Here is a 25,537-nt window from a genome sequence, read left to right as displayed (position 1 = left end):
TTATTATTAAAAAGAAAAGCCTCCTCAAGTTTATGCCCACTCTCCATTAAAAAATTCAGGGTGGTTATGATTTTACTATCCATCCATCCATCTACTGCTTTTCTAAAACAAATGACAATCATTTTCTGTTAAAAAAAACATGGTAATCATAATTTCATCAAAAACCTCTCAATCTTTTTACAATGTTTTTGTTTTTAGATACAAAATAAGTTAGTTACAATGTTGCTGTCTTGATTGATTGCTTCACCTTGATCCCTTTTTGCTTGCTTACACCAAATTAACATCTTTAGAAAGTGCATCTTCCGCTACTTTCACTTAGTTTTTTTTTAATGAATACTATTTTTATATAAAATTATGAAACTCAAGGTTCATAACTTGATTCAAATAATGAGTTATAGTCTACGTGAATTAGTTAAGTTGATCTAAATAAATCTTAAACGATGTTGTTTTAAAAAAAATAAAAAAAATAAAACAATAAAAGCCCTATCAATTTTTGAGATGTTAATTTCTATCTTATTTATTTTAAAACAGAGACCAGCTAGATTCTGTATTAAGGTGCATCACCCAATTGAGCCGCTATGATGTACAAAGTTTAAGAAGACTTTAGTCACGTAGATATTATCACAATAAGGTAAATTCAAATTAATCCCTCAACAAGACACTTTTATTCAATATAGTCCCAAAATAAAATTAAGTCACCTATTTATCTCACCTATTTATCAAAATTTCTTCCATGTCTCAACCTTAATTTTTTTTATTTTTATGGATAGCTTACCTTTGATTGGAAAAAAGAAAAACGAAAGTCTCGTGCATGAAAGTTGGCCTTAAGTTACCACAAAAAAGAAAAGATTCCTTTAATCTAAATTATAACAAATCTTTAATAAAAAAATAAAATCTGATCAAATTAATGTCGTTATATAACGTAAAATCCAAATAAAAACATTAATGAACACATGCAAAAGAGAGAAATTCTGAAAAATAAAGGATCTATTTATAATTAAGTTTAGCTTGGGAATCTATTTGAAACTATGTAACTAATTCAAGGACTAGTTTGGATGTTTCAGCAACAGTTAAATAACCTCCATCTCTGACACCGAAACAAAATAAGCTACATGATGACGATCTCTAATTAAAGAAACATTTGTTCCTTCAAATACAAAATTCCCTCTCTCTCTCTCTCTGTGCACTTCAATTTCCATAACCATGGAAAGAGGAGGGTTTGCATGTGGATTTGGATTCAGCAGGTGCTGTTGTTTGCTCTTGATTTTGGTCTGTGTAAATGGGAGATCCGATAAGGAAGTAAGGGAGAGGTTTTATGGGAATTTGGTGAATTCATCAGCACCTGATAATGGAGAAGGAAGTATTGCTAAAATGTTTGATCGTGTTCTTGAAAAAGAGTTCTCTGACAATGATCAGCCTGAAGGTAAAGAACCCGTTTTTTATTTTGCTTTAATTTTAGTTATTTTATGTTTTCTGAAGGTTTTTAGGCGTGTTTTGTGTGGTTAATGTGAATGAAGGACTCGAAATGGTAGAGTGAAGCATATTTTTAGTAATGTAAGATGTTTATGCAACAGGGTTTTGCTTTAAAGCGCTTTTTAAAAAAAGAAAAATTGTGGGATTTAGTAATATATTTGGTTGTGTTGAGTAAGAGAAGATAGAGTTTGATCTTAAGAGAGACCCTTTGTTGTTTTAGTTTCGTATAAGTGTTTTTTTATTTTAATTAAAGGAGCCTGTTTTTTTATAGCATTTAAAAGTTTGTTAGAGAAATGATAAGCAGTGAAAAAACTTCAGATAAAATATGGGTTCCCTTGGCTACATCCTAGGATGGTGAAGTGATGACTTGAATATAGACCTTTTGTGGCCTGGTTGTTCCTGATAAACCAAACCAGTCTCCCTTGAAAACATGGGATACAATGATGCTTAAGTAAATAAGTGCACGAGGAAAGAATAATATATAAAAAAAGAAAAATAAAATGAAGCTGTGGGGAATGCGTGTCTGGATATAGCCCGTGTCTATGTTGGCTAGAAATTGTATAGTCTGGCCTGGCTCTGGCTATGAATGCTTTGGCGTTTGTGTGGCTAGAACTTGTGTGGCATGCACCTTTGCATGGTTAACTTATGGCCTGACTTAATATGGCTTATGGTGGCTATCTCTTTATGGCCAAGGATTGGATATGTATTTTGTTGGGTGGGTCCTGAACATTTTTCATGGAGAAGGAGATATCATTGGTGGATAAATTGGTGTGTTGTCATTGGCTAGCCATGGTGTCTATATTAGTTATTGTGTCATACTATGGCTGTTGTGCTACATGGGTCATTGATGAAAATATTTGAGACAGACAATGTCATTGGCGCATGATGCCTGTTGTACATGGAAAAGTTGTGCATAGAAAAAATTACATGCCTGAAAAGCTTGTGTGTGGCTCCTGGGAACCCAAAAAAATACATGGAAGGATGTGCTGGGGCAAGATTTAGGAGACAGGATCGGTGTTGGTGTAGGGCTAAAAATTCCAGCCAGCTGGAATTTTTTCCCTTTCAATTTGGGTATTATCAGGAAATATGAATCTGGGTTCAGTTTTTATGACCAGTGAAAAGACTTGATTGGTTACAGTAAACTGATAAAGAAAACAAAGTAATGTCAAGCTTTCTTGAGGCAAGTCTGAAACTTCAGTAATGTAACTGAATAAGTGGGTGAAGATGAGTTCAAGTCGATATTGATGAACATGTTAAATGATGTTGTTAAGAAGAGAATGTGAAGCTGAATAATAGTTTTGAAAGATTGAAGGCAAAAGGAAATTAGTGGTCAGTTAACAATGATATAAACAATACTTTTCAGAAAGCTTATAGCTGAATAAGAATGACTGAACAGGTAACTGAAAACATTTATTGTCAGTTCAAGGAATTCACTGAAAAGTATAAGAAGTTAAGTTTGCAATGGGAGAAACATATAGCAAATTGAACAGTAGGTCCTTTGACAACTTGCGTTGAGATGATATTGATCTCAATGGTTTCGGTCTTCCCTTTGAATCTGAAGAGATTGAAGGTTTTCCACTCGAATGTAGTTGCTTTACTAGTGCTATGCTGGAGAGTTTAGTAAATCTAGCAAGTCCCGCACTTGAAAGTTGACAACTCATTAACATGTTTGTTCTGTTTTTTTGACACTTGAAATTTGACGATTCATTATGTCTCTATGTCATTTGGTTTGACTCAAGTTTAATGATCTCTTGACATGCCCTGTGGGTCATAGGAGTTTCTGTTATGAAAGTGGAATGATAATTACCTGTGGCATTCTATCTTTTGGAAATTTTCTGGTTTCAATGTTGCTAGGATGATATTTAATTTGGTTCTTATTTTTACTTTACTAGGTTCTGATGGAAGCAGCTTCAACAACAGTGTAGCTGACCAGCAAGTAGGTTTATTTTTCTTTTAATTATTTGCATTTACTGGTTGTGGCTCGAGCTTTGCTTTTGCTTTGCTGAATAAGTGCCCTACAAAGCGAATTTGGAAGCTTTGGCCTTACTTGAGTTTCTTGCTAAAAATATTAGATAAATAGTAAGGAAAAGAAAATCAGGTTGCTAGGGATCTTAGCTTATGCAAGATTCATACTCTGTTAATCTACGATGTGGCTGCAACCCCCATCTTCTATACTGAGGAGAAATTATATCTTTTTTAGCATATAATATTTTATTTTCACCCCAAAAATATGGTAGGACCAATATCTTCTCTTTCATACGCCAGTACTATTTAACATTAATACTGTCTAGGTATTGTTATGTTCAATTTTACCTAGTCAAGTTGATTGTTCGTTGCTACTGTTTGTTTCTTTGTGTTGTTGTTAAAAGAGGACTTCTGGTTATGTTTTCACAGGCTGTTTTGGAGACTGTTGCTAAAATCACTCATGAGAAGGGCAAGAAAAACGATACACAAGTGGCTAAGTATGGAAGCGTGTAAAATATTTTCTCGTGGAAATTATTCCATTTTTTACCGTATATTCTAAGATATGGTTTCCTTTCCCTCTCTTTCTGTACATAAGTGAGATTCTGATATCACAAGTATCTTCCTTTCCTCTTGTTGTCAGTGGATCTAGACCATTTCAGCTTCAAGATGTATTTTCACTGGAAAATGAGGAATCTGAGGATATGGCAACCCTGATTGACAAAAAGGTGTGCTGAAATTTGGTATCCAGTCCTCTGTGTGAAATTGTTTAGACAGATTCTTGGATCCAGTTTTTGGTTTCTATGGACCTTCCGTCTAACTTTCTCATCTTGCTAATTGTAGGACAATGTATTTGTCATGTCGAACAAGAAATCCAAGTATCCAATTCTTCAAGTAGATTTGAGGTGAATGACTTTCAGATTTTGTTGGACTGTATACAAGAGCAGATACTACTCTTGAGAAATATCTGTATGATTAGCTGCTGATTTTCTTTTTCTGTGCAGTTCTTGCATCTATAGTATTACCTGACTTAACTGCTATTATTATGGTTCTGAGTTTTGATTTTATGTACCGTTAATTTTTCATTATTTGTTCACATTTCTACAGATTAATTTCTGATCTAGTGGTTGCCATAGTTTCTGCTGCCATTGGTGGAATTATCTTTTCTTGTTTGGGTCAACCGGTTAGTATCTGTATATTGTGGTTTTATTTGTCTTCAATTTCTAGTATATGTTTGCCTTTACTCATCTTGTTGTTGATGCTCAGCTATATCATATGATTTATGTAAGGGTGCAATATTTAAGGTAATTTTTTATTTTGACATGTAATATGTATGGCAGGTTATTGTTGGCTATCTTCTAGCAGGTTCCATCATTGGACCAGGGGGTCTGAATTTCATCAGTGAGATGGTACAGGTATGTGATTTTTTATTTTCTCCCCAAATGTTTACCTTTTCATTTTGCTTGCTTCATCTATTAGAGCATCATTGACACACTGGATGGGGAATTCAAGTGTTATGTAAGTTCTGCTACCTTTTAGGGTCATTTTATGTGAGGTTTTTGAAACAAAATTCTAGATGGTAATAAAGCTGGTAGGACAAAAATGGTTGTCAGTCAAGTTGTTTCCATATCACCATTGACTTTGTTGGTGCTCATAGCTTAGCAACTAATAATTATATCCATATGCTCCAAAAATCCCTCATTAGGTGCCTATTATCTGGGAAACCCACACATAAAGAATTTGCCATCATATTCACAATATCAGTGGTGACATTTTCTCTTGTTCTTATGACAGGTCGAAACTGTTGCACAGTTTGGTGTTGTGTTTCTTCTTTTTGCATTAGGACTGGAGTTTTCTTTGACTAAGGTAAGTTGTATTTGATCTAGGGAAGTTATTTGTCATAAGATTTTCTTAATTTATTTTTAAAAAAAAAAAAACTTTTTTTTTTCTTGATTTATTTAGAAAAGCCATTCTAATTCATCATCAATGCAGTTAAAAGTTGTGGGCCCTGTAGCTGTTCTTGGAGGGATGCTTCAAATTGTAATTTTTATGTGCTTGTGTGGCATAATTGCTGCGGTATGATGCATAATGTGTGTAACTTGGTTATGCTAGAAATTTGTGTGATTTGCCAAACTGGATACTAAGCTTGCACCACCTTTAACTTTGTAGTTGTGTGGAGCAAAGTTGTCTGAGGGTGTATTTGTGGGTTCGTTCCTGTCAATGTCATCAACAGCAGTGGTACTGTTATAGTCTTGTTTCTGACACTATTATACCTCTTTTCTGTTTGATCACTCCTTATCAGTTGCAACATATGATCCATTCATTTTTTATCAGGTGGTGAAATTTTTGATAGAACGGAATAGTAGTAATTCTCTTCATGGTCAAGTTACCATTGGGACCCTGATTTTTCAGGTTTTCTATATTTCTTACTTTGTTTTTATATTTATATATAAGCACGTCATTGATGATATGTTGAGCTTTTTTGAAATTGGTTTTCTGATGCACATCCACTTGTCTGATCTTGTGAATTGTTTCAGGATTGTGCTATTGGTTTATTATTTGCTTTGCTTCCAGTCTTGGGTGGCAACAGTGGTGCTCTGCAAGGAATGATTTCAATGGGGAAGTTGTAAGTTGATTTTTGTCACCCTTCTTCTTCTTGTTGTGTAAATTTGTCCTTTTTCTTTTGATAATGGAAGCTAATTATCGTTATTGGTTGATTGCCACATCCCTCCTTTTTTTTTTTTGGTGTTTTGTAACCTCTCTCCTCCCCGAGTTTTTACTTACCATGAGAATGACCCCATGTGAATATTCTTTAATGAATCTAATATCTATTGCTCATTAACTTCAGGTTATTGGTCTTGTCCGTATACCTTACAGCTGCATCTTTTATGTCCTGGTCGTTTGTTCCTCGCTTTCTTAAGCTAATGATACAGCTATCATCTCAAGTGAGTTTTTGATGGTCTTCTTTTTGTCTCATATTTTATTTACATGGCTTTGTTTGAGTACTTGCCGGGTTGAGTATGGCCTCTGTCTAAGCACACTCCTTGTGTTCCACTTGTGTTTCAGACAAATGAACTTTATCAGCTTGCTGCTGTTGCTTTCTGCTTGTTGTCTGCTTGGGTAAGTGAAAAGGATATGTACCTTTCTTGTCTAGTAGAAATAGTTTTGCATGCAACAGATCTGGCTACTGAATATTACCTTTCCATAACACGGTAGATTTCAACTTTTAACTTGTTTAACATAATTTTTGGTCATTTGTGTAATGACATGGATTCCAATATCACAGAGATATTTGCAAACAATAACATCTAAATTGGCAATAGCATATCCACATCACATGCTTTTGCTTTCTTGATGATTTGTTATTTTAACTTATATGCTAATTTTGAATGGATGAGAGACCGCTGCTTCATTTGAACTGAATCTATATTACCAGTCTAAGTTTGATAGGTGGTTGAAACTCTGACTTCAAGGTTGCAAGGTTTTCTGTCCATCAGTTAGATGCTTAAAAGTTTAATTCAATTTCTCAGCAGTTCTTCATTTTTTTATGTTTTCTCTAAGGATTTGATAGCCATCAGCGCCTTTATTCTGACCAGGGAAAATGCCTGCTTTAAGAAGTTTTCTGCATCTGAAAGATGTCATTTTGTGCATTTTGATCCAAAATTCTAATAATACAAGCTTGCAGAGTGGAACAACAAAGTTTTAAGGCAGAGAATTTAAGCAAGCCTAATATTGCAAATTTTCAAATTTATGTACATCACCTTTTTTCTGCTTGACATATGGTTTGTCATGGTATTAGTTTGGTTCCTTGACTATGCTAGGGAAATTCATATGGTTAAATCTAGAGTTTTCATCTGTTGTTAACTGTAGAGGTTATGATGCTGAACTGCAGCGTATCACGACTCGGTGCAGCACAGTGCTGCTTTGAATTTTTTGTGTCATCATGTTCACTTTATTTTTTGGATTTCCTTCTACTATTTCAGTGCAGTGACAAGCTGGGCCTTAGTCTTGAGTTGGGTTCATTCGTGGCTGGAGTCATGATATCTACCACCGACTTTGCACAACATACTTTAGAACAGGTATTCGTCTGTGCAATGGATTGTGTGCCAAGTTTTGCTAGTCATGTTAGTATCTTAAAGTAGTATGTAAGTTATATTCTCAGATAATATGGCACTGATTTAAATTTCTTAGTTGACTCTGGATCTTTTCAAGTTCTTTGAGTTGCTGTACTTCTCTACTAATCATGCGACTATCAGCTGTAGTTGATGGGCATCACGCATTGGAACTATTCTCCATGTGGTTATGTTATGTTATAATGAGATTGATATGTTTTGAATGACTCTGTACTTTGTAGGTGGAACCAATCAGGAACCTGTTCGCAGCTCTCTTTCTTTCTAGTATTGGAATGCTTATACATGTACATTTTCTGTGGAACCATGTGGATATATTGCTAGCGTCTGTGATTCTGGTTATTGTTGTCAAGACAACCATTGCTGCTGCAGTTACTAAAGCCTTCGGATATAGCATCAGGACATCATTCCACGTGAGTTGGCTTTCTATGCTTGTTGGCAAAAGAGAGACAAATTGAACATGAAACTTCTTTCCTTTTTTTTGTTTTCCTGGACATAAATCAATGTGCCATGATGCAGGTTGGAGTATTGCTTGCTCAAATCGGAGAATTTGCTTTTGTTCTTCTGAGTCGTGCCTCCAATCTTCATCTCATTGAGGTGAACTCTGTGTGTGTGTGTGTGTGTGTTCGTGCTCATGCATGTGTGGAGGTTAGGATGCCATTAAAGATGCAGATGCGTATTTTTTTATCATCAGAAAATCACAAGTTTGTATTTGACTAGGATTTAGTAGTTCTTGAACCTATAGCTGGTTTCAGGTTTGATGTGACAACAAGACATCTGTGTTTTAGTATTGCTTGCACCTATACGCACACTTACTCATCCTTCATTAATTTAATCATGTTGGTGTTATAATGCAGGGAAAGATGTATCTTCTTCTTCTTGGAACAACAGCTCTTAGTCTGGTTTGTTTCTTTGATACTTACAAATGGAATGATAGCATTTTAACTATGTGTTGTCTCTTTCAATAAGCATTTACTTGATCGATGGTCATTCAGGTAACAACTCCTCTCCTGTTCAAGTTGATACCTAACGTCATGAATTTGGGCATCCTTTTGCAATGGTTTCCATCAGATAGCAGCACTCCAAATAAATGGTTTCCATCGGAGAATGGTACTCCAAATGAGGTTCTCCCGCCCTCCTTGTTTGTGTGTGTGTGTGTGAATGTGCGTGCAACCGCGTGTGCATTGACTACAGTGTAATTTATTTCGTCTGAAGACTGCATACTGAGAATGTTTTTGGTACTCATTGAAGCATATCGAATCCCATGTAAAACTGTCTTAAGACTTGACATGCTGACACATCCTGTGTTTTTCTGATCGATAGCATATCTTGGGTAGGGTATGCCATCTCTGTTCTCCTGTAGGTGCCCCCATGTCTTACGGCTCTTTGTGAGTGTATTTACTGATGTTTTTAGCTAGTGAATTTATTTGGGAGTATACTATGTAGGAATCTAGGGTTTTTTTATCAAAATTCTGGCAATGTATCCACCATGAATTAGAGAATTCATGTCCTCGAACCACAAAGTCATTGGCAGGCAATTTGGTCTTTGCCGATCATTGGACTGTGATTTAGAACCCCACTTGAAAGTTGAATATCTGCTTGCCTCTCTCGTCTTTGCTTCTGTTTTTTTTTTTTTTTTCACTGCTTTTAAACACTTCGAAGACAACTAACTTACCATGTTTTTACAGGAAAGAGTTTCTATGATTGAAGTACGTAGCAGATTGTTGTGACCTTCCACATTTTGTCGTCTCGTCACATAATTTTCTGGGGAATTTGTGAATACAAGGATTTCATCCCACCTGTTGATTCCACGGTTGAGCTTTCCAAGTGACCAGCCAGACAATCAAGAACTCTCATGCACATACATTTTACGTTCCACGTTCATTGGCTCTTGCATTTGTATGTATATATATTTTTATTTTTATTTTTTTGCCCATCAGTCATTGATGTTAATCCATTTTGAGTGTGTTTGTTTAACAGCAGCACACCTCCTGAAAATCATGAAATTTATTTTTTTTTCATATTTTTCAAGAGATGTGCCGCACCCCTCGGAAGCAAATACATTCTTCGCCTGCTGGAACCTCAAAATCCGCCATTAGTCCCTATAGAAATAGAAATTTTCTTTAGAAAATTATTTCTTTTTTCAGTTCATCCTTCACTTCAATGTGAGGGGAAAAATATGAAGATTAATTATTAGTAAATCAAATATTGGAGCACAAACTAAAAAAATAAATTTTGAAAAATGATAAAAAGAAAAAACTCAACTTAAGTTATTATATTAAATTTCTAGCTTAGTTGTTAAACTATCATAATTTTATATAAATTAAATAAAATAAAATAATAAAGATTAACTCTCTAGCATACGAAATAAAAAATAAAATTATAAAAAAAGAATTATAAAATTTTTTAGTTAACTTGATTTTCTCATGATTATATGAGTTCCCGATCATTTCATAAAAAAGTATAAAATATAATATTTAATAACTTAATATCAAATAATTAAAATAATTAATTTAAAAAAATCTTAAAAAAATTAAATCAATTAGCTTCTTGCTACTTTCATTCCATATCCACTTCAAATGCAATATCCATTGCATCAAGATTTATATAAATTCTGAGTTGTAATTAAAACCGGTTTGATTTATTTTTTTCGTCTAGTTTTTAAAAATATATTATGCTTGGTAAAAAAATTTATCACCGACTTGTATATTCTTGAGCATACTTGTATTAGGATTAGCCAGTCTCTTAAAATTATATTAATTTATCTAATTTAAAACTGCCATTGGATCATTTAATCAACTTTTTTTTATCACAACATTATTATTTAGTTTTTTTTTTTAGTTGGACCTAACAGGGTATAGTAAAGTCCAACAAATAACTAGAAATACAATATATTCAAGTGAATTTTATTAAATCAATATTTTATTTTATTTTATTTTATTAAAAACTCAACTCGAATCAAGTTGGCTATGACGAGTTTAGCACCAATAATTATTTTAAAATCACATGGTAAAGTATATAAAGAATAATTACAAAAGCTCTCCAATATATTTTTTATAAATTACATTTTTTATTATATAATTTATATATTCAATAACAATTTACATGAAAATATATTTTATTTAAGTTTTTCATTTAATTTAGGATGTAAAATATAATTTATAAAATTACAATTAAAGAAGTGGTGCATTATCTTAAGAAGAGTTAAGCTAAATCCCTAATGTTTTTATTCTTCTTCTTCTTAACTCGACTATCTCTGTCTTTTAGAAACAACACCAGCAAGCCTTGGAAGAAAAGGAAGAACACGAAAGCGAGGATTCATTCATTCACACTCTCTGACGGAGCAAACAGATGCACCTAAGCTTCGTTGCCAGCGAAATGAAAGCAAAAACGCGACTTCCTCTGAAGACAACAATCCTGACGGCTCCTGTTCTTATCATGACTCCATATTTGTTTACATAAAAATTGTATATATGGTCTTTTATAACTTGTTTACATTAAAAAAAAATATATCAGACGAAATTCTAAAACTCTATGCATATATATTTATAATTAAATAAACTAATAATTATTTATCTAACAAAAATAATTTTAAAGCCCAGATCTTTTCTCAACAGAAATTAAGCAATCAAGTATATGATTTAAGTTATATATTTAATTGGATTTAATAAAAAAATTTAAATAAATATTTATTAAATTAAGAATAGGCTAAATATTGAGGTGACTAAAATAATTTATGTTGATAAATGTTTTTCTAAAAACATCCAATTATAATGGATAAAAAAATAATTAAAGCTTGGATGGCTTGGAGCTCCTGAACCTAAAAACATCCAATGGCTATGGGTAGGAATCACGGGTCGTATGATGGGTGTAATCAATACTCCGTCTTTATTTCTCCACCCACACAACTTTGGTTTGGGTCCCACTATTGCCTTTCTCATCAGGCATGTAAATATAAACAAACACATCGCAACAGGACAGCAGAGGCTGGGGGCTGCAGGGAACACGCAGAGGTTACACAGCCTTTGCTTCTTCTTCCACGCAGGTCTTTATTCCCTTCTCTACTGTTTGACTCCTCTTTCCATATCTCCCCCGGATCTTCCCTTTTCCATTGCTCGTTTAGATTCCTGTTTTTTATTAAATAAATAATGTTTGGATACAAAGGAAAAATAAATGGAAAGATTGTTGTTGAAAAAAATATAGAAGGTCAAGCATAAAAATTAAAAAAATAAATAAAAAGTTATTTTTGTTGTTGTTTTAACCTATCATATGCACCACTTAAATATGATAAAATAGTTTATAAACATATTTGTTTTTATATTTTAAAAGTATATTTAAAAAATTTTAAAAAATTATTTATTTATTTATTTTAAATTAATATTTTATATATTATCAAACAAGCTTTATGGTGATCATTTTATTATTTTATTATTTTTTATATTTATTAAAATATCAAACTATTTTTATTTTTATTTTTATTTTTATATAATGAGAATAATATAAAAAAAATGAAAGAATGAAAAAACTTTAGAGTAAAGTTCAATAAATTTTCTTTTAAAAACAATTCAGTTATTCTAATGTATTTTTAGAAAGTAAAAATTAAAAAATATAATAGAAACAAGTTGATCAAACAATGTCATTTCACTGTGTGAAAGGAGTCTCGAGCTGGCCCGATTATTTTTATAATAATCGTTGAAAAGACGGTTTATGAGGAGGATAAAATTGTCGGTGCATTATTACAATCTACAGTATATACTGCTTCTATAAGAACAGTGATTTCACGGCATAAATTAGTTTTTGTTAATTAATAATAATCTGTATTAATTAATAATATATATTTTTCAAATGGTGTTGGAACTTGAACTCTCTGGCTAGCCAGATGGCAAATTGTTACTGGAGAGGAAGAGACCTGGAATCTCCTTCAATGATTATAATCTGCATTACCCTCTGGGGAAAACAAAACAAGTGCTTCCTACATCGATCATCACGCACGTTAATCTTCCAAGGGTGTGACGCGCGTTTCTTTATTTTTTTTAAATTGTTTTAATTTCCTGATAAAAAATAAATTTAAAAAAATAAAAAATATATTACTTTAATATATTCCTAATTAAAAAACATTTTAAATGACAGTTAATCGCACACATCTCCTTGAACCCTAGAAAGTACATTCCACACTTGTGGTGAAATCACATCAGCCACAACTCTTCCGAGACCAGATATTAAATACACAACCGTGCATGCATTAGGTCCCCCCAACGTTTGCATGGATTGGTGTCACGGCAGCAATGCTAGCAGACGGCTGAAACCGGCGGAGCAGACGCTAGTGGTGCTGGCTACTGCTTTTTAGAGCAACTAGCTAGCCTACTGCTATGCCCTAATGTAGCTGCTGCTGTTGCTTCTATAGGCCAGTTTGTTGTCTTTTTCCTGAGGGTAATAGGCTGTCTCTGATTTCTTAAATCCACCACGTGTATTAAGATTTTTTAAAATGAAATGATGGTTTTCTGATTCGATGTCTCGGCTAACTAAATCATTGGAAGGGATCAAAGCTTTTTTTTTAAATATTAAATTAATATTTTTTCATTATTATACTAGGATTTTAGTGAAGATGACCCTGCTGAAGGAGGGTTGGAACAATTTATTGTTTACGTACATGCACTGTTTTTTTAAAAAAAAATTAATGATTAGATGATAGATATGATGCATGCAATACATAGCCATGTCGTGTCATGCAAATGAATACACATGCATGGAAAGTTACCGTTCACTGCCTAGAGAATTATTAATTACAATTTATATTTCTACAGGAGCATCTTCAACAGAAAATGCTACGATAAAGAGATAAATTAAAAAAAATAGTTTTTTTAAATAATATAAAAATAGTTTTTTTTAACTATATATATTTTAATAATAAAAATTTATTTTAAAAATTAAATATATTTTAATATATTTTATGTTAAATTAATTTTAATATAATTATATAACTAATTTAGATATAGTTAAAAATCTGATGAGTGTTTAGACAGTAATCGTTGGAAATTAAATAATAATAGTTTAAAATCAGATAATAACAATTGAAAAGTCAAATAGTAATTGTTCAAAGTTATACAATAAAAGTTGAAAAATCAAATATTAACTGTTTAAAATCAGACAGTAACAATTCAAAGTCAAACAATAACAATAGACTTTTATGTGAATACTATAAATAAGAATATAAAAGAATTAAGTTATACAAATACTTATATATTAAAATATTGTTTGCCTCACGCATTAAAATAAAAAAATGAATCATTTGCCATAAAAATAAACGTTGATCAATAGTTATTTGTTCTTACCTTTCCTATATAGAAATGTAAAAATAGTTCTTCACATAACATATTACTAAAATAGCTATTTGTTGCCTCACATATTAAAATAAAAAAAAACAAAAAAAAGCAAAAATTAAAAATATAATTTTTAATATTTAGTTTTTTATTTACCTTTTTAATCATAGATGCTTTAATAATAATTGACCCGAGTCATGCACGTAGTGCACATATCATAATTATAAGAAATCATGTGTGTACATAATTCTTTATGATGTTAGAAAGTATTTTATTTATAGGAGATTGAGTGTATAAAGATTATATTGTTTTATTAGATTTTAAATAAGGTATCTATATCTACATAACTATACAATTATATATATATATATATATATATATATTTCTTATGATATCTCTTCAAATTTGAAATCTATGTAGATAATTAACAACTAAACCTGGTGTTTATTCTGTAGCATTGTCACCTACCTTCTTTTCTCATACGCCTTATTATCTTGTGCTTTTCTTTTTAAATTTTGAAATATTTTCTTCTTTGTAGTGTTTTGTTGAGAGCGGTGTGGACTCGGCCTCGCATGTTATTCTGATCTATGAATTTGGGCTGTTTTGATAACAAAAAATTAAAATAAATAAAACAATGTACTTTAATATTTATAAAAATATTTAATTTTCTTTTGTCAATCCATATCAATTCTCATGATACCTTATCTGAGTCTTGAGCCTGATCTGTCCTGAATCATATCTTGTGGCTGCAATCCAATTTGGGGCATTTCAAAGGGGATGTGCTAAGTGGAAAGCTAAAAATAAATAAAAAGATTAATCTGGTTTCCAATGTTTGTTTTACATGATTCAACTAAAATGCTAAATAAAATACTAAAATATCATTTCTCTTATAAAAATATTATTTTTATACATCTTATATATAAAAAATATCAAATTGCCTTACAAAACACTTCAATGCAATAACGATTTTTTCACTAGTATTTTTTTCTTTGAATTTTTTATTTAAATTTATGTTGTTTCGGTTTATATTCAAGTCGAAACCAAATTACATTAAGTTATTAGAATAATTATGTATCAAGTATAAAAACTAAATGGCTTTTTACCGCTAAAATGCACATAAAAAAGTCATATTTAAACTATTCACAAAACCATACTACTAATTTTCCTCTTCTAGATAGTATATTTCGACGGAGATGCTCTCATGCACGAATACTAAAGAGGGGCAATAGGCAGTCTCAGGGAAACTCCAAATCTCCAGCAAAGAATAAAGAACAAAGTTGTTATCCCATCCGACTCGAAAAGGCAAGGATTCCAGGCATGTCTATGGAAATTGGAAACCAAATTTGCAAAATCCCAGATAATTAGGGTTTTGAACCCTAAGTCAGAAGTGGGCCAACCCTGATCTGCAACGGGACCGAGTTCTTGTTTTGCATGATAGAAACAAGCCAGCCACGTCTTGATATTGTGTATACAGATTAGAAATAAATACTCCAGCACAGTAGAGAAAAAAGAGAGAGCAAAGTTTGAGAAAGTAGAAGCACGGGCCAGCTTTATACATGGCAACCTACTTATTGCAAAAGCGCTGACACTCGCAGCTCGCAGACGCTGCAGGCTCCTGGCCTTTCCAGCCCTTTGTGTTCATTGTTTTCCCACGACAATCTTGTACAGTTCTTTTTATGGAATAAAAAGAGTTTGAAAAGCTAAATGCATATACATCGAAATTATTTTATTGCATTGGCAAGAAAATATACTTGTTGATAAACGATTTTGCCATATCTAAACCCAGTATATAATTGCACTTTAATGTCAACTACGCCCACACATTTATTAGGGTTAAGTGCAAAAAAATTTTCATTTTAAGATATTAAAATTGAATAATTTATGTAATTTTTAAAATTCAAGATTAAAGTATATCTTTCGTGAAATTTATAATACGTTGTTCATGTTTGATATTTTTTTCTTTTCTTTTTTTTTCTTTCAATCCTAATTTTTATAAGAAATTTAAATTAATTGGTTTTAAATTATAACTAAATTACTAGAAAAAAAATATTTGAGATCAAAATTAAACAAAAGAAAATACACAGTCCATCCTAAGTAATATATGAAAGGATAAATAATAAAAAAACTCAACATTTTCTAGTAATACTTAATTATTTGGTCTTGACATATATGTACAGTTTCGAATTATACTTTTTTTTTTTTTTGGGTGCGGGGCAGAAATCTTGAATCATGGCTGAATAATTGTTGAGAAAGTTCAGCATAAAGTGATTTCTTCATGATCTGTGTATGAGGTGGTGGGATAGGCCATGACACTATCAACAGCAGTTGATACTGTATTGTGTCGTCAAGCTTGTTAAATAAAAAACTCATTTTTATTAACAACTAGGGGAATATTACAATAAAAGTTAATCCAATGAGTGGATTAATTAGTATTATTGAGATTATATAGATAAACCTCTGTAAATTAATGTTATTGAGATCATTAAAATTTATTAGTTAATCAAAATATTACTCAATTATGATATTAAATAAAAATAAAAATAATATTATTTAATCAAGACTATTAATTAATTTATCAGATAATATTAGTTTGGATAACTAACACTTAAGCGTCAAGGTATTATTAACTCAACAATATATATTTATTATTTTAAAAAAAATTTTATTAACACAAAAAAACCATAAAAATACTTACAAAATTAATTTAATATTTTTTGAATTTAAATATATTTTTTTAAAACATAATTTCATAGCAAAAACAAATAACTCCGGAAAAAGACAAGGATTAGAGGTGGAATTACAGAAAACTCCCCTGCTCCCTTGATCAATAACAGTCAATCAGGCCTTTATCCTCCACGAAACCTGTCCACGCGCAATTCACGAGCGTGCAAAACAGCAAGAATAAGATGCTATATCCACGCTCCTCGGGAAAAACGAGCCAATGCCCGCTCATTTTCCTAAAATGTAATTACCTTATTTCTCCTTTTCTCATTATAATTTCCTTGAATGAAAAAAATATATCATAAATTGCCTGGAATTATTGTTTAATTTGCAATTACCATTACGGGATGACATAAATTTACAAGATTATATACGTTATATATTATTTACATGTATAATTATCTTAATATATTAACTTTTCTTAAATTATCTCAATAATATGATGAGTTTAAAAATTTAAACAAAAAAATAATAAAAAGGTATAAATAATGTATTATTTATTCAACAATGCAGCCATGTGCTCCTAGATTAATGACAGGAAGAAAGAAAGGGAGCCATCGATCCCCGTTAGTTCACGACCGTTAGCCACACCTCTCCACACTCGTCCTCAACGCGCGTGGAAAGGAAGAAAACAGTAGAAGTGCCCGTCGAAAATCGTAACGACATGGAAAACGGCAGCGATTGTACGAATGACGGCTGCTCTCTTCCACCCACTGTCAAATATCAAATCAAAACAACATTTTCGGTACTAAAAATGTAAAAAATACAATAAATAAATAATAATAACAGTTTTTCTTAAAGGGAAGCAAGGCTCGGTTTTCCATTCTACATAGAGATTAAGTACATTTTTATTTTTTATTTAAAATTATTTTTTTTTATTTTAATATATTAATATTAAGTATATTTTTTAAAAAATAAAAAAATAAAATTTTTAATTAAAAACACTTAAAAATAGAATCACTACTCTTGTCAAATAAAAAAATATGTTAGTACGAATAACTATTGCTCTCTCTTTCAGTCACTGAATTTGATTTGCAATGATTGCAGAAAAAAGAAGAAAGAATTGTAATATAGCTAAAAAATTCAAATTAAATATTTTAATATTACAGCCTTTTCTGAGATTTATCATGGATATATCTATTTTAAGATATTAAGTTTTAATTTAATTTATTTCCTCGTACAATTTCATATCACAAGTCTGATAATCATCAACATTTTTTATTGGTGATAAAAAATGATATACATGCAATTTTATATCTTATAGAAATATTTCCTTTATGCATCGGAAATCATTCATGTTTTCTATTTGTAATAAAACTGTGTACCATTTACACCAACCATACCTTATATAAAAATTGAGTTTGATAATGTTCTGTTATTATAATATTGATTATTTTTAGAGTATTGTCTATTTAAAAATATTTTTTATAAAAATATTTTTAATATTAAAATAATCTAAAAATATATTAAAATTATTTTTTTTAAATGATCCGGCCTCGTAAATAAACAAAGTTTTCTTCTCATGCAAACATATGCATGGATTTCGTTTAGAGTTTGTTTATAAGTGTGATTATAGTTGTTTTTAAATTATTTTTGTACTGAAATACACTAAAATGATATTTTTTTATTTTTTAAAAATTATAACACCAAAACGATCCAAAACATATAAAAAAATTAATTTTTAACAATAAAAAATAAATTTTTTAAAGACATGATTTGCACTATATTTCTAAATATTACCTTAAAAGACAATAATATAACTTGAACCTAATAATTAAAATGAATTTTTTTTCTCAACACCACCCACTAATTCCTGTGGATAAAAATTACCATTTAAATCAAATAATCAAAATCTTAGCAAATAAGTCTAATGAAAATCAAATAATCTTATCTTAATAAATTTTCTATTTTAGCAAAGAGAATTTGAATTACAATACCTCTAATTTATCTAATTATATTACAACGATGGATGATATTTATAAAATACAGGAGGGAAATGACAAAACTGATTTAAAATAAAATCCAACCCGAGAATTTAGTAACTATGCTAATATCCAAAATTGGCTTCCTACAAAACTCAAAATACTGTACAAATTTTATTTGAATAAATTATATAACTATTTGACTGCTTTAACTATCAACCAAAGCAAGTCAGCCACAAACGTCTCTTCACCGCCGTTTATTACATTGCTCCTCTCCTTCTCTCTCCACTGCTCTATGTTTCTGTCCTTTCATTCTCTCTCTCACCTCATAAATAAATTCTGTGCCATGTTATAACTCTCTACCTTACAGTTCACGCCAAACGAATGCTCATCGTTCTCTCTCTACGAATGACAGCAGATAACCTCAAGACCCCATTAGTTTCCGTTTCTTCTTCCTGTTCTTCGTCTTAGACTTGCACTCGTGTCTTGTTTTCCTGTTCGTGTATGAAAAAAAATGAAGCTACTAGTGGTTTTCAAGCACTGTTTAGCAATGGCGGTGCTGCTTCTGCTTCTCATGTCTCCTCTTGTTTTCCCACTCAACGACGAGGGTACTGCTCTCTCCATGTGTACCTTTTCTTGTTTGTTAGCTTCATGAGGTTTTTCCTTTTGTTTGCTATCCGTTTTTGAAATTTTGCAGCATCTTTATTTCCCTTTTCTTTACGCGGGCTCCTTAAAGATGGTGATTTTAGCTGTAAAATGGATCAAGGATTTTATTTCCTTTTGTGCTTGTGACTGTAAGAGAGGAGGAATTTAGTGAGAGAACTCCCAAGAGTGGTGGGGTTATAAAGATTTGTTTTGTTAGACTTTTGTGTAATAAATCAAACCGCTTGATAGAAGAGCTTGGAAAGTCAAAGTTTTTTATGTATAGCCTTTTGGATTCTTGTATTTTTAAATAAGATATTGTCTTGATGCAGGGAAGGCATTGATGTCTATTAAGGAATCATTTAGCAATGTGGCGAATGTGCTTCTTGACTGGGATGATGTGCACAATGAAGATTTTTGTTCTTGGCGTGGTGTGTTTTGTGACAATGTCAGTTTCTCCGTTGTTTCTCTGTAAGCCCTAGAAAGATGATCACTTTCTTTCACTCCCTTTATTTTGTCTCGGCCTTTCGTATTGTTTTGCAAATTTGGATTTTAAAATCTTGCCGTTGTGTGTTTTGTGTAGTAACCTGTCCAATTTGAACCTTGGTGGTGAAATTTCTCCTGCCATTGGAGATTTGAGAAACTTGCAATCCATGTGAGCTGCGTCTCTTTTCATCAAGCATATTAGTTTTTGTTTGCAATCTGTCCTTTTTTCTACCTGTTTGGTCTTCTTGATAGTACTTTTTTCTGATTTTTGTAAATGGCAGAGACTTTCAAGGGAATAAGTTGACTGGTCAAATCCCAGAAGAGATCGGCAATTGTGCTTCATTATTCAATCTGTAATATTCTGCTGTCTGTGTGATCAAAATTTGATTTTCTGCTGGTTTTTTTGATTGCTGGTTAACTCGTGGTTTGCATTGTGGAATCTAGGGATCTTTCTGATAACTTGCTTTATGGTGACATTCCCTTTTCTATTTCCAAGTTGAAGCAACTTGATACCCTGTAAGAATCCTTTTTTTGAGTTTCTTACAGTCTATGTTTCAGCTTGGGTTTTCTAGTTTCATTGAGTAATTTGTCCTCCAATGTAGAAATTTGAAGAACAACCAGCTTACTGGTCCTATTCCTTCAACTTTAACCCAAATTCCAAATCTGAAGACACTGTGAGTCCTAGTGATTAAAGTTTTGATATGGTGTTTATGAATCACCAGATTCTTCCAATTGGTACTGATATTATTGAAATGTTGCTCGTGATCCTTTTTAGTGACCTTGCTAAAAACCAGCTGACCGGTGAAATACCAAGACTGATCTACTGGAATGAAATCTTACAGTACCTGTGAGTATTTTAGTTTTTGGCATGGTTAAGCACTTGTAAGACTATTTATTCTTTTGACCTGTTGATTGAACCTTTATAGGATTTTCTGGATTCGGTGTTGTAAGCCAAAGCATTTTTTAACTTGGAGTCTGATTATTTTCGTTAACGTGTTTCGTTTGTGCCCCAGTGGATTACGTGGCAATTTGTTGACTGGAACACTGTCAGAAGATATGTGTCAGTTGACTGGCTTGTGGTATTTGTAAGTAGTCAACCTGCCTGCTTATGTATTCCTGTTGAGTTGTTTTCGCTTTTAATTTTTATTTTTTCTGGACATAAAACTTTTTTTTGTTTTTTTGCCAGTGATGTGAGAGGAAATAACCTATCTGGCACAATTCCTAGTAGTATCGGCAACTGTACCAGCTTTGAGATACTGTATGTTTTCTGCTACAGACTGATTTTGAGTTGTTTGTGAGATTTCTTGATGTGTTTACTTTTTAGTTTGATAATTACAGGGATATATCATACAATCAGATTAGTGGGGAGATACCATACAACATTGGCTTCTTGCAAGTTGCTACTCTGTACGTCTTCTATTTTGTACATTATTCTTACCCATATTGAGCATGCCATTTTAAGTTGTCATAAAGCAAAAAGATAGTGTCCTACCATGTATATGACAGACCACAAGAAATTGCTGTTCCTCTACTTTAGGTCCCTTCAAGGTAATAGTCTCACCGGGAGGATTCCAGAAGTGATTGGTTTAATGCAGGCCTTGGCTGTTCTGTAAGTAGGATTTAAAATCATCAATGTTTTTATTAACGGCATGGTGATCTGTAGCGTGTACTTATTTCTTTTCTTTTTAAAGGGATTTGAGTGACAATGAGCTAGTTGGACCAATTCCCCCTATACTTGGCAATTTGTCGTACACTGGGAAACTGTGAGTTCATTTAGTTACAATTACTGTTTTTAACGATGGAAACTGTAAGTTCTAGTTGGTGACGTATAAAATTGCCACTTGCTCTTCTAATGGTTATGTGAATTTTTTTTTCTTTAATGCACACCAGGTATCTTCATGGAAACAAGCTTACAGGACCAATTCCACCCGAGCTTGGAAACATGTCAAAGCTAAGCTACTTGTAAGATTCCTCTCCTGATTTGTAGGTTTCCAGATGCATTGATGTATATCAACGCATACTTTATTTTATTTAGTGACTCAACAGAATTATTTTAGGCAATTGAATGACAACCAGCTGGTTGGAAGAATTCCTCCTGAACTTGGGATGCTCGAACAGTTGTTTGAATTGTGAGTCTTCTGTGATTAAAAGCTTTCTGCTTTCTCTTCTATCCTTCACTTATTTTTCTTTTTTGTGGAACAGGAATCTTGCTAACAACCATCTTGAAGGCCCCATTCCGAACAATATCAGTTCTTGCAGGGCTTTGAACCAATTGTAGGAAATTTTATATCCTAGCTGTTTGCAACTATTTGTAGTGTCTTGTGTTTCTGATGAGAGCTTGACAGCAACTAATTGGTATGACTTCCATATGTAGAAATGTATATGGTAATCACTTGAGTGGAATCATAGCTTCAGGTTTCAAGGGTCTTGAAAGTCTGACTTACCTGTGAGTTGTCGAAGTCATATTTGGAAATTTTATCACATTTGTAGTTACTCTTTGCACTATTTCCTATCAATTAACTGGTTTGTCTTGAATTTTCAGAAATCTTTCTTCAAACGATTTCAAAGGCAGTATTCCTATCGAGCTGGGACACATTATCAATTTGGATACATTGTAAGTTCCCTAATACTGCAAACTTTTGTGATTAATGGTTAACACTTGGTTTTGGAGCTCATTCAAACTGCAATTCGCTAGTCTCATGAATCAATTTTTTCAGGGATCTCTCCAGCAATAACTTTTCGGGGCCCATTCCAGCTTCTATTGGTGATCTGGAGCACCTTCTCATGTTGTATGTCTTCTCTGGAGTGCAATGTTTGTCTGAATTTTAGTTCTTTGTTGGAACTTGCTGATCTAATTTCTAATGTTTACTTCTCCAGGAATTTGAGCAGGAATCATCTTCATGGAAGGTTGCCAGCTGAATTTGGGAATCTAAGAAGCATACAAGCTATGTAAGATTCTTACAAACTCTACTATTAATTCTTGGATGAGCTTTATTAGGGTATGCAATTTCCCCTTTTCCAAGTGTAATACAAATTGTGGTTCTTTTACCCCAGAGACCTGTCTTTCAACAATGTGACTGGTAGCATTCCAGTGGAATTGGGGCAGTTGCAAAACATTGTTACTCTGTAAGTTCAAGGCTCAGATGAGATCACTACTGTAAGTTCTTTTTTAATTGTGATGCATTTCTACAATGTAGTTCTAATTTGCTGATGGATGGCAGGATCCTGAACAACAATGACTTGCAAGGAGAAATCCCTGATCAGCTTACCAATTGTTTCAGCCTTGCCAATTTGTAAACTAATTTACTTGTTTCTCTTTGAAGTTCATTTTTAATGCTGTGTGCTGAAAATGACTTTTTGTGTTAGGAATTTCTCATACAACAATTTGTCAGGAATTGTGCCACCTATTAGAAACCTGACAAGGTTTCCACCAGACAGGTATGGAGTGGTTTGCACTTGCCCTAAAAATGAAAATTGCAGAATTAGTTTCATTAGAAATTCCCATGCATTGATTATTTGTACTCCCTCACCAGTTTTATTGGAAATCCTTTGTTGTGTGGCAACTGGTTGGGATCAGTATGTGGCCCTTATGTTCTGAAGTCTAAAGGTAACACCTTGTCCGATGCGTTCTTTTTGAATGCGTGATTTTGTTTTTGGCATAGGCCACTCTAATTGAAAAGGGCTTTGGAGATTTATCGGGAACTTATCAATCTATTTTCTGGTGTTCAGTGATCTTCTCTAGAGCTGCAGTTGTCTGTATCACGTTGGGATTCGTAACATTAGTGTCCATGATTGTTGTTGTGATTTACAAATCCAATCAACGGAAACAATTGACAATGGGATCTGACAAAACCCTACAAGGCATGTGTTTTTCTTGTTATTTGTTTGTTCTTGTTATGTTTATGGTTTTGCTTCACTTACCCAAATCCTCATGGTTGGTTAATATCTTGCCAGGTCCTCCCAAGCTTGTAGTCCTTCACATGGGCATGGCTATTCACACCTTCGATGACATAATGAGGAACACTGAGAATTTAAGTGAGAAGTATATTATAGGTTATGGTGCTTCTAGCACAGTATACAAGTGTGTGTTGAAAAATTCCCGACCACTTGCAATTAAGCGACTGTACAATCAGTACCCATACAACTTGCATGAGTTTGAAACTGAACTTGAGACCATTGGAAGCATCAGACACCGGAATATAGTCAGCTTACATGGTTATGCACTATCTCCTCGTGGGAACCTTCTCTTCTATGACTATATGAAGAATGGTTCTCTGTGGGATCTTCTTCATGGTCAGTGAACTAAACTTACCCTTCTGTTACTGTTAGTCTTCCCTCTGGTTCACTTGTTCAATGTAGTTTCCTATATATTATTATTTCTCCCTTTGTCAAAACTGGTAGTTGTATGTTATATTATTTTACTAATGCTTCTCTGTTGCTATCAATGGAAGGATCATCCAAAAAGGTTAAGCTTGACTGGGAAACACGATTGAAAGTAGCAGTTGGTGCTGCTCAAGGACTTGCTTATCTTCACCATGATTGCAACCCTCGGATTATCCACAGGGATGTGAAGTCCTCAAATATATTGCTGGATGAGGATTTTGAAGCTCACTTGTCTGATTTTGGAATAGCTAAATGTATCCCAACTACGAAAACTCATGCCTCAACTTTTGTCCTGGGGACCATTGGCTACATTGATCCAGAGTATGCCCGGACATCACGGCTAACTGAAAAATCAGATGTTTATAGTTTTGGCATTGTTCTCTTGGAGCTTCTAACTGGGAAAAAGGCTGTGGATAATGAGTCTAATTTGCAGCAACTGGTATGTATCTCAATAAATGTGCTCATTAACATTTGATTGCTTATGGTGGTTCACAACATGGATAGGTGGCTACATATTGTCCAATTTAGTTTTAAACGTTTTGACTTGTTATTTTTGCTGACGGGCAACTCTATTCTTTGCCCATTGTTTCTATCAGATTTTATCCAGGGCTGATGACAACACTGTAATGGAGGCTGTTGACCCAGAGGTTTCCGTTACATGCATGGATTTGACTCATGTAAAGAAGAGTTTCCAACTTGCATTACTGTGCACCAAGCGCCATCCTTCAGAGAGACCAACCATGCAGGATGTGTCCAGGGTCTTGGTTTCATTTCTTCCAGCTCTTCCTACAAAAGCTTCTCTTCTTCCAAAGCCTATTGACTATGCTAAATTTGTCATCGACAAAGGACAGCAGCAGCAGCAGCCATCAATAGTTAACCAGCAGCAGCCTTCGCAGGAAAACAACTCTTCTGATGCACAGTGGTTCGTGAGGTTCAAAGAAGTAGTATCAAAGAACACTCTTTAATTTTGCCTTGCACCCCAGAAAAATTCAGTGATAGAAAATCCCAAATTTTTGCTCCAAATGGGTTGTTTGAAGCACATCTGGTAATATGTTTCATCATGTATTTGCACATATTAAGCTCAACTGCTTTTACAGAACACGGGGGTTAAATCCCTCTCGGATAGTTGCTTTTGTCAAACTTAATCCCTTTCGGATAGCTGCTTTTGTCAATCTTCTTATACAAGTATTTCTACGAACGCGTAATTTATTTTGGTATATCATTCAAGACCGTTCGATGTAAGAATTGGGTTTTTAGCAACTCTAATGCCTTTCATGAATGGAAAATGCGGTCTTCGAATGCATCTAGTGTCTCTTGCTGCTTTGCTTGATAAGAGATAGCTCAAAAACAAAGGGAAAAAAGGAAAAGCTAGAAACTACACGACTTGGAAACTGCATTTGTAATCTCAAAACTTTGCTTGGTAAGCAATCTTCTCATAAATCGAACGTATTATCCCTTTGGAAGCCCCCGGTGACAGACATTCCCATTTCCCTACATA

The 25,537-nt window shown here is 32.9% G+C and overlaps 2 protein-coding genes across 4 annotated transcripts; both read left to right on the top strand.

Moving 5' to 3' along the window:
* The first annotated feature begins 1,111 nt into the window (after positions 1-1,111).
* Positions 1,112-9,516, top strand: LOC105129575 (K(+) efflux antiporter 5-like). Of its 3 annotated transcripts, XM_011031694.1 has the most exons (21): positions 1,112-1,423; positions 3,366-3,409; positions 3,868-3,935; positions 4,079-4,163; positions 4,279-4,340; positions 4,543-4,618; positions 4,776-4,850; positions 5,230-5,301; positions 5,428-5,511; positions 5,605-5,673; positions 5,770-5,847; positions 5,973-6,061; positions 6,284-6,380; positions 6,502-6,555; positions 7,419-7,514; positions 7,790-7,978; positions 8,085-8,162; positions 8,423-8,467; positions 8,561-8,689; positions 8,889-8,953; positions 9,254-9,516. In XM_011031694.1, the coding sequence occupies exons 1-21, from the start codon at positions 1,204-1,206 to the stop codon at positions 9,267-9,269; spliced, it is 1,791 nt and encodes a 596-aa protein (XP_011029996.1). In that variant the 5' UTR covers positions 1,112-1,203; the 3' UTR covers positions 9,270-9,516. The 3 variants fall into 3 exon arrangements, with proteins under 3 accessions (XP_011029996.1, XP_011029999.1, XP_011029998.1); XM_011031697.1 differs by lacking the exon at positions 8,889-8,953 and having other exon boundaries at positions 8,561-8,675; XM_011031696.1 differs by lacking the exon at positions 8,889-8,953.
* Positions 9,517-18,755: 9,239 nt separating this feature from the next.
* LOC105129574 (LRR receptor-like serine/threonine-protein kinase ERL1) lies at positions 18,756-25,180 on the top strand. Its single transcript, XM_011031693.1, has 27 exons — positions 18,756-19,136; positions 19,503-19,641; positions 19,754-19,825; positions 19,938-20,009; positions 20,101-20,172; positions 20,259-20,330; positions 20,432-20,503; positions 20,670-20,741; positions 20,843-20,914; positions 20,995-21,063; positions 21,194-21,265; positions 21,348-21,419; positions 21,547-21,618; positions 21,714-21,785; positions 21,859-21,930; positions 22,031-22,102; positions 22,199-22,270; positions 22,374-22,445; positions 22,534-22,605; positions 22,711-22,782; positions 22,878-22,949; positions 23,023-23,094; positions 23,190-23,263; positions 23,386-23,517; positions 23,611-23,949; positions 24,108-24,478; positions 24,636-25,180. Exons 1-27 carry the CDS (start codon positions 19,043-19,045, stop codon positions 25,002-25,004), a joined length of 2,955 nt encoding a protein of 984 aa, XP_011029995.1. The 5' UTR covers positions 18,756-19,042; the 3' UTR covers positions 25,005-25,180.
* Positions 25,181-25,537: the final 357 nt, after the last annotated feature.

This window comes from Populus euphratica, unplaced genomic scaffold, assembly GCF_000495115.2.
Source record: "Populus euphratica unplaced genomic scaffold, PopEup_1.0 scaffold16.1, whole genome shotgun sequence".
NCBI classification, from domain to species: Eukaryota; Viridiplantae; Streptophyta; class Magnoliopsida; order Malpighiales; family Salicaceae; genus Populus; species Populus euphratica.
The sequence above is the reverse complement of the archived record's forward strand: the minus strand, read 5'-3'. Positions and strand labels throughout refer to the sequence as shown.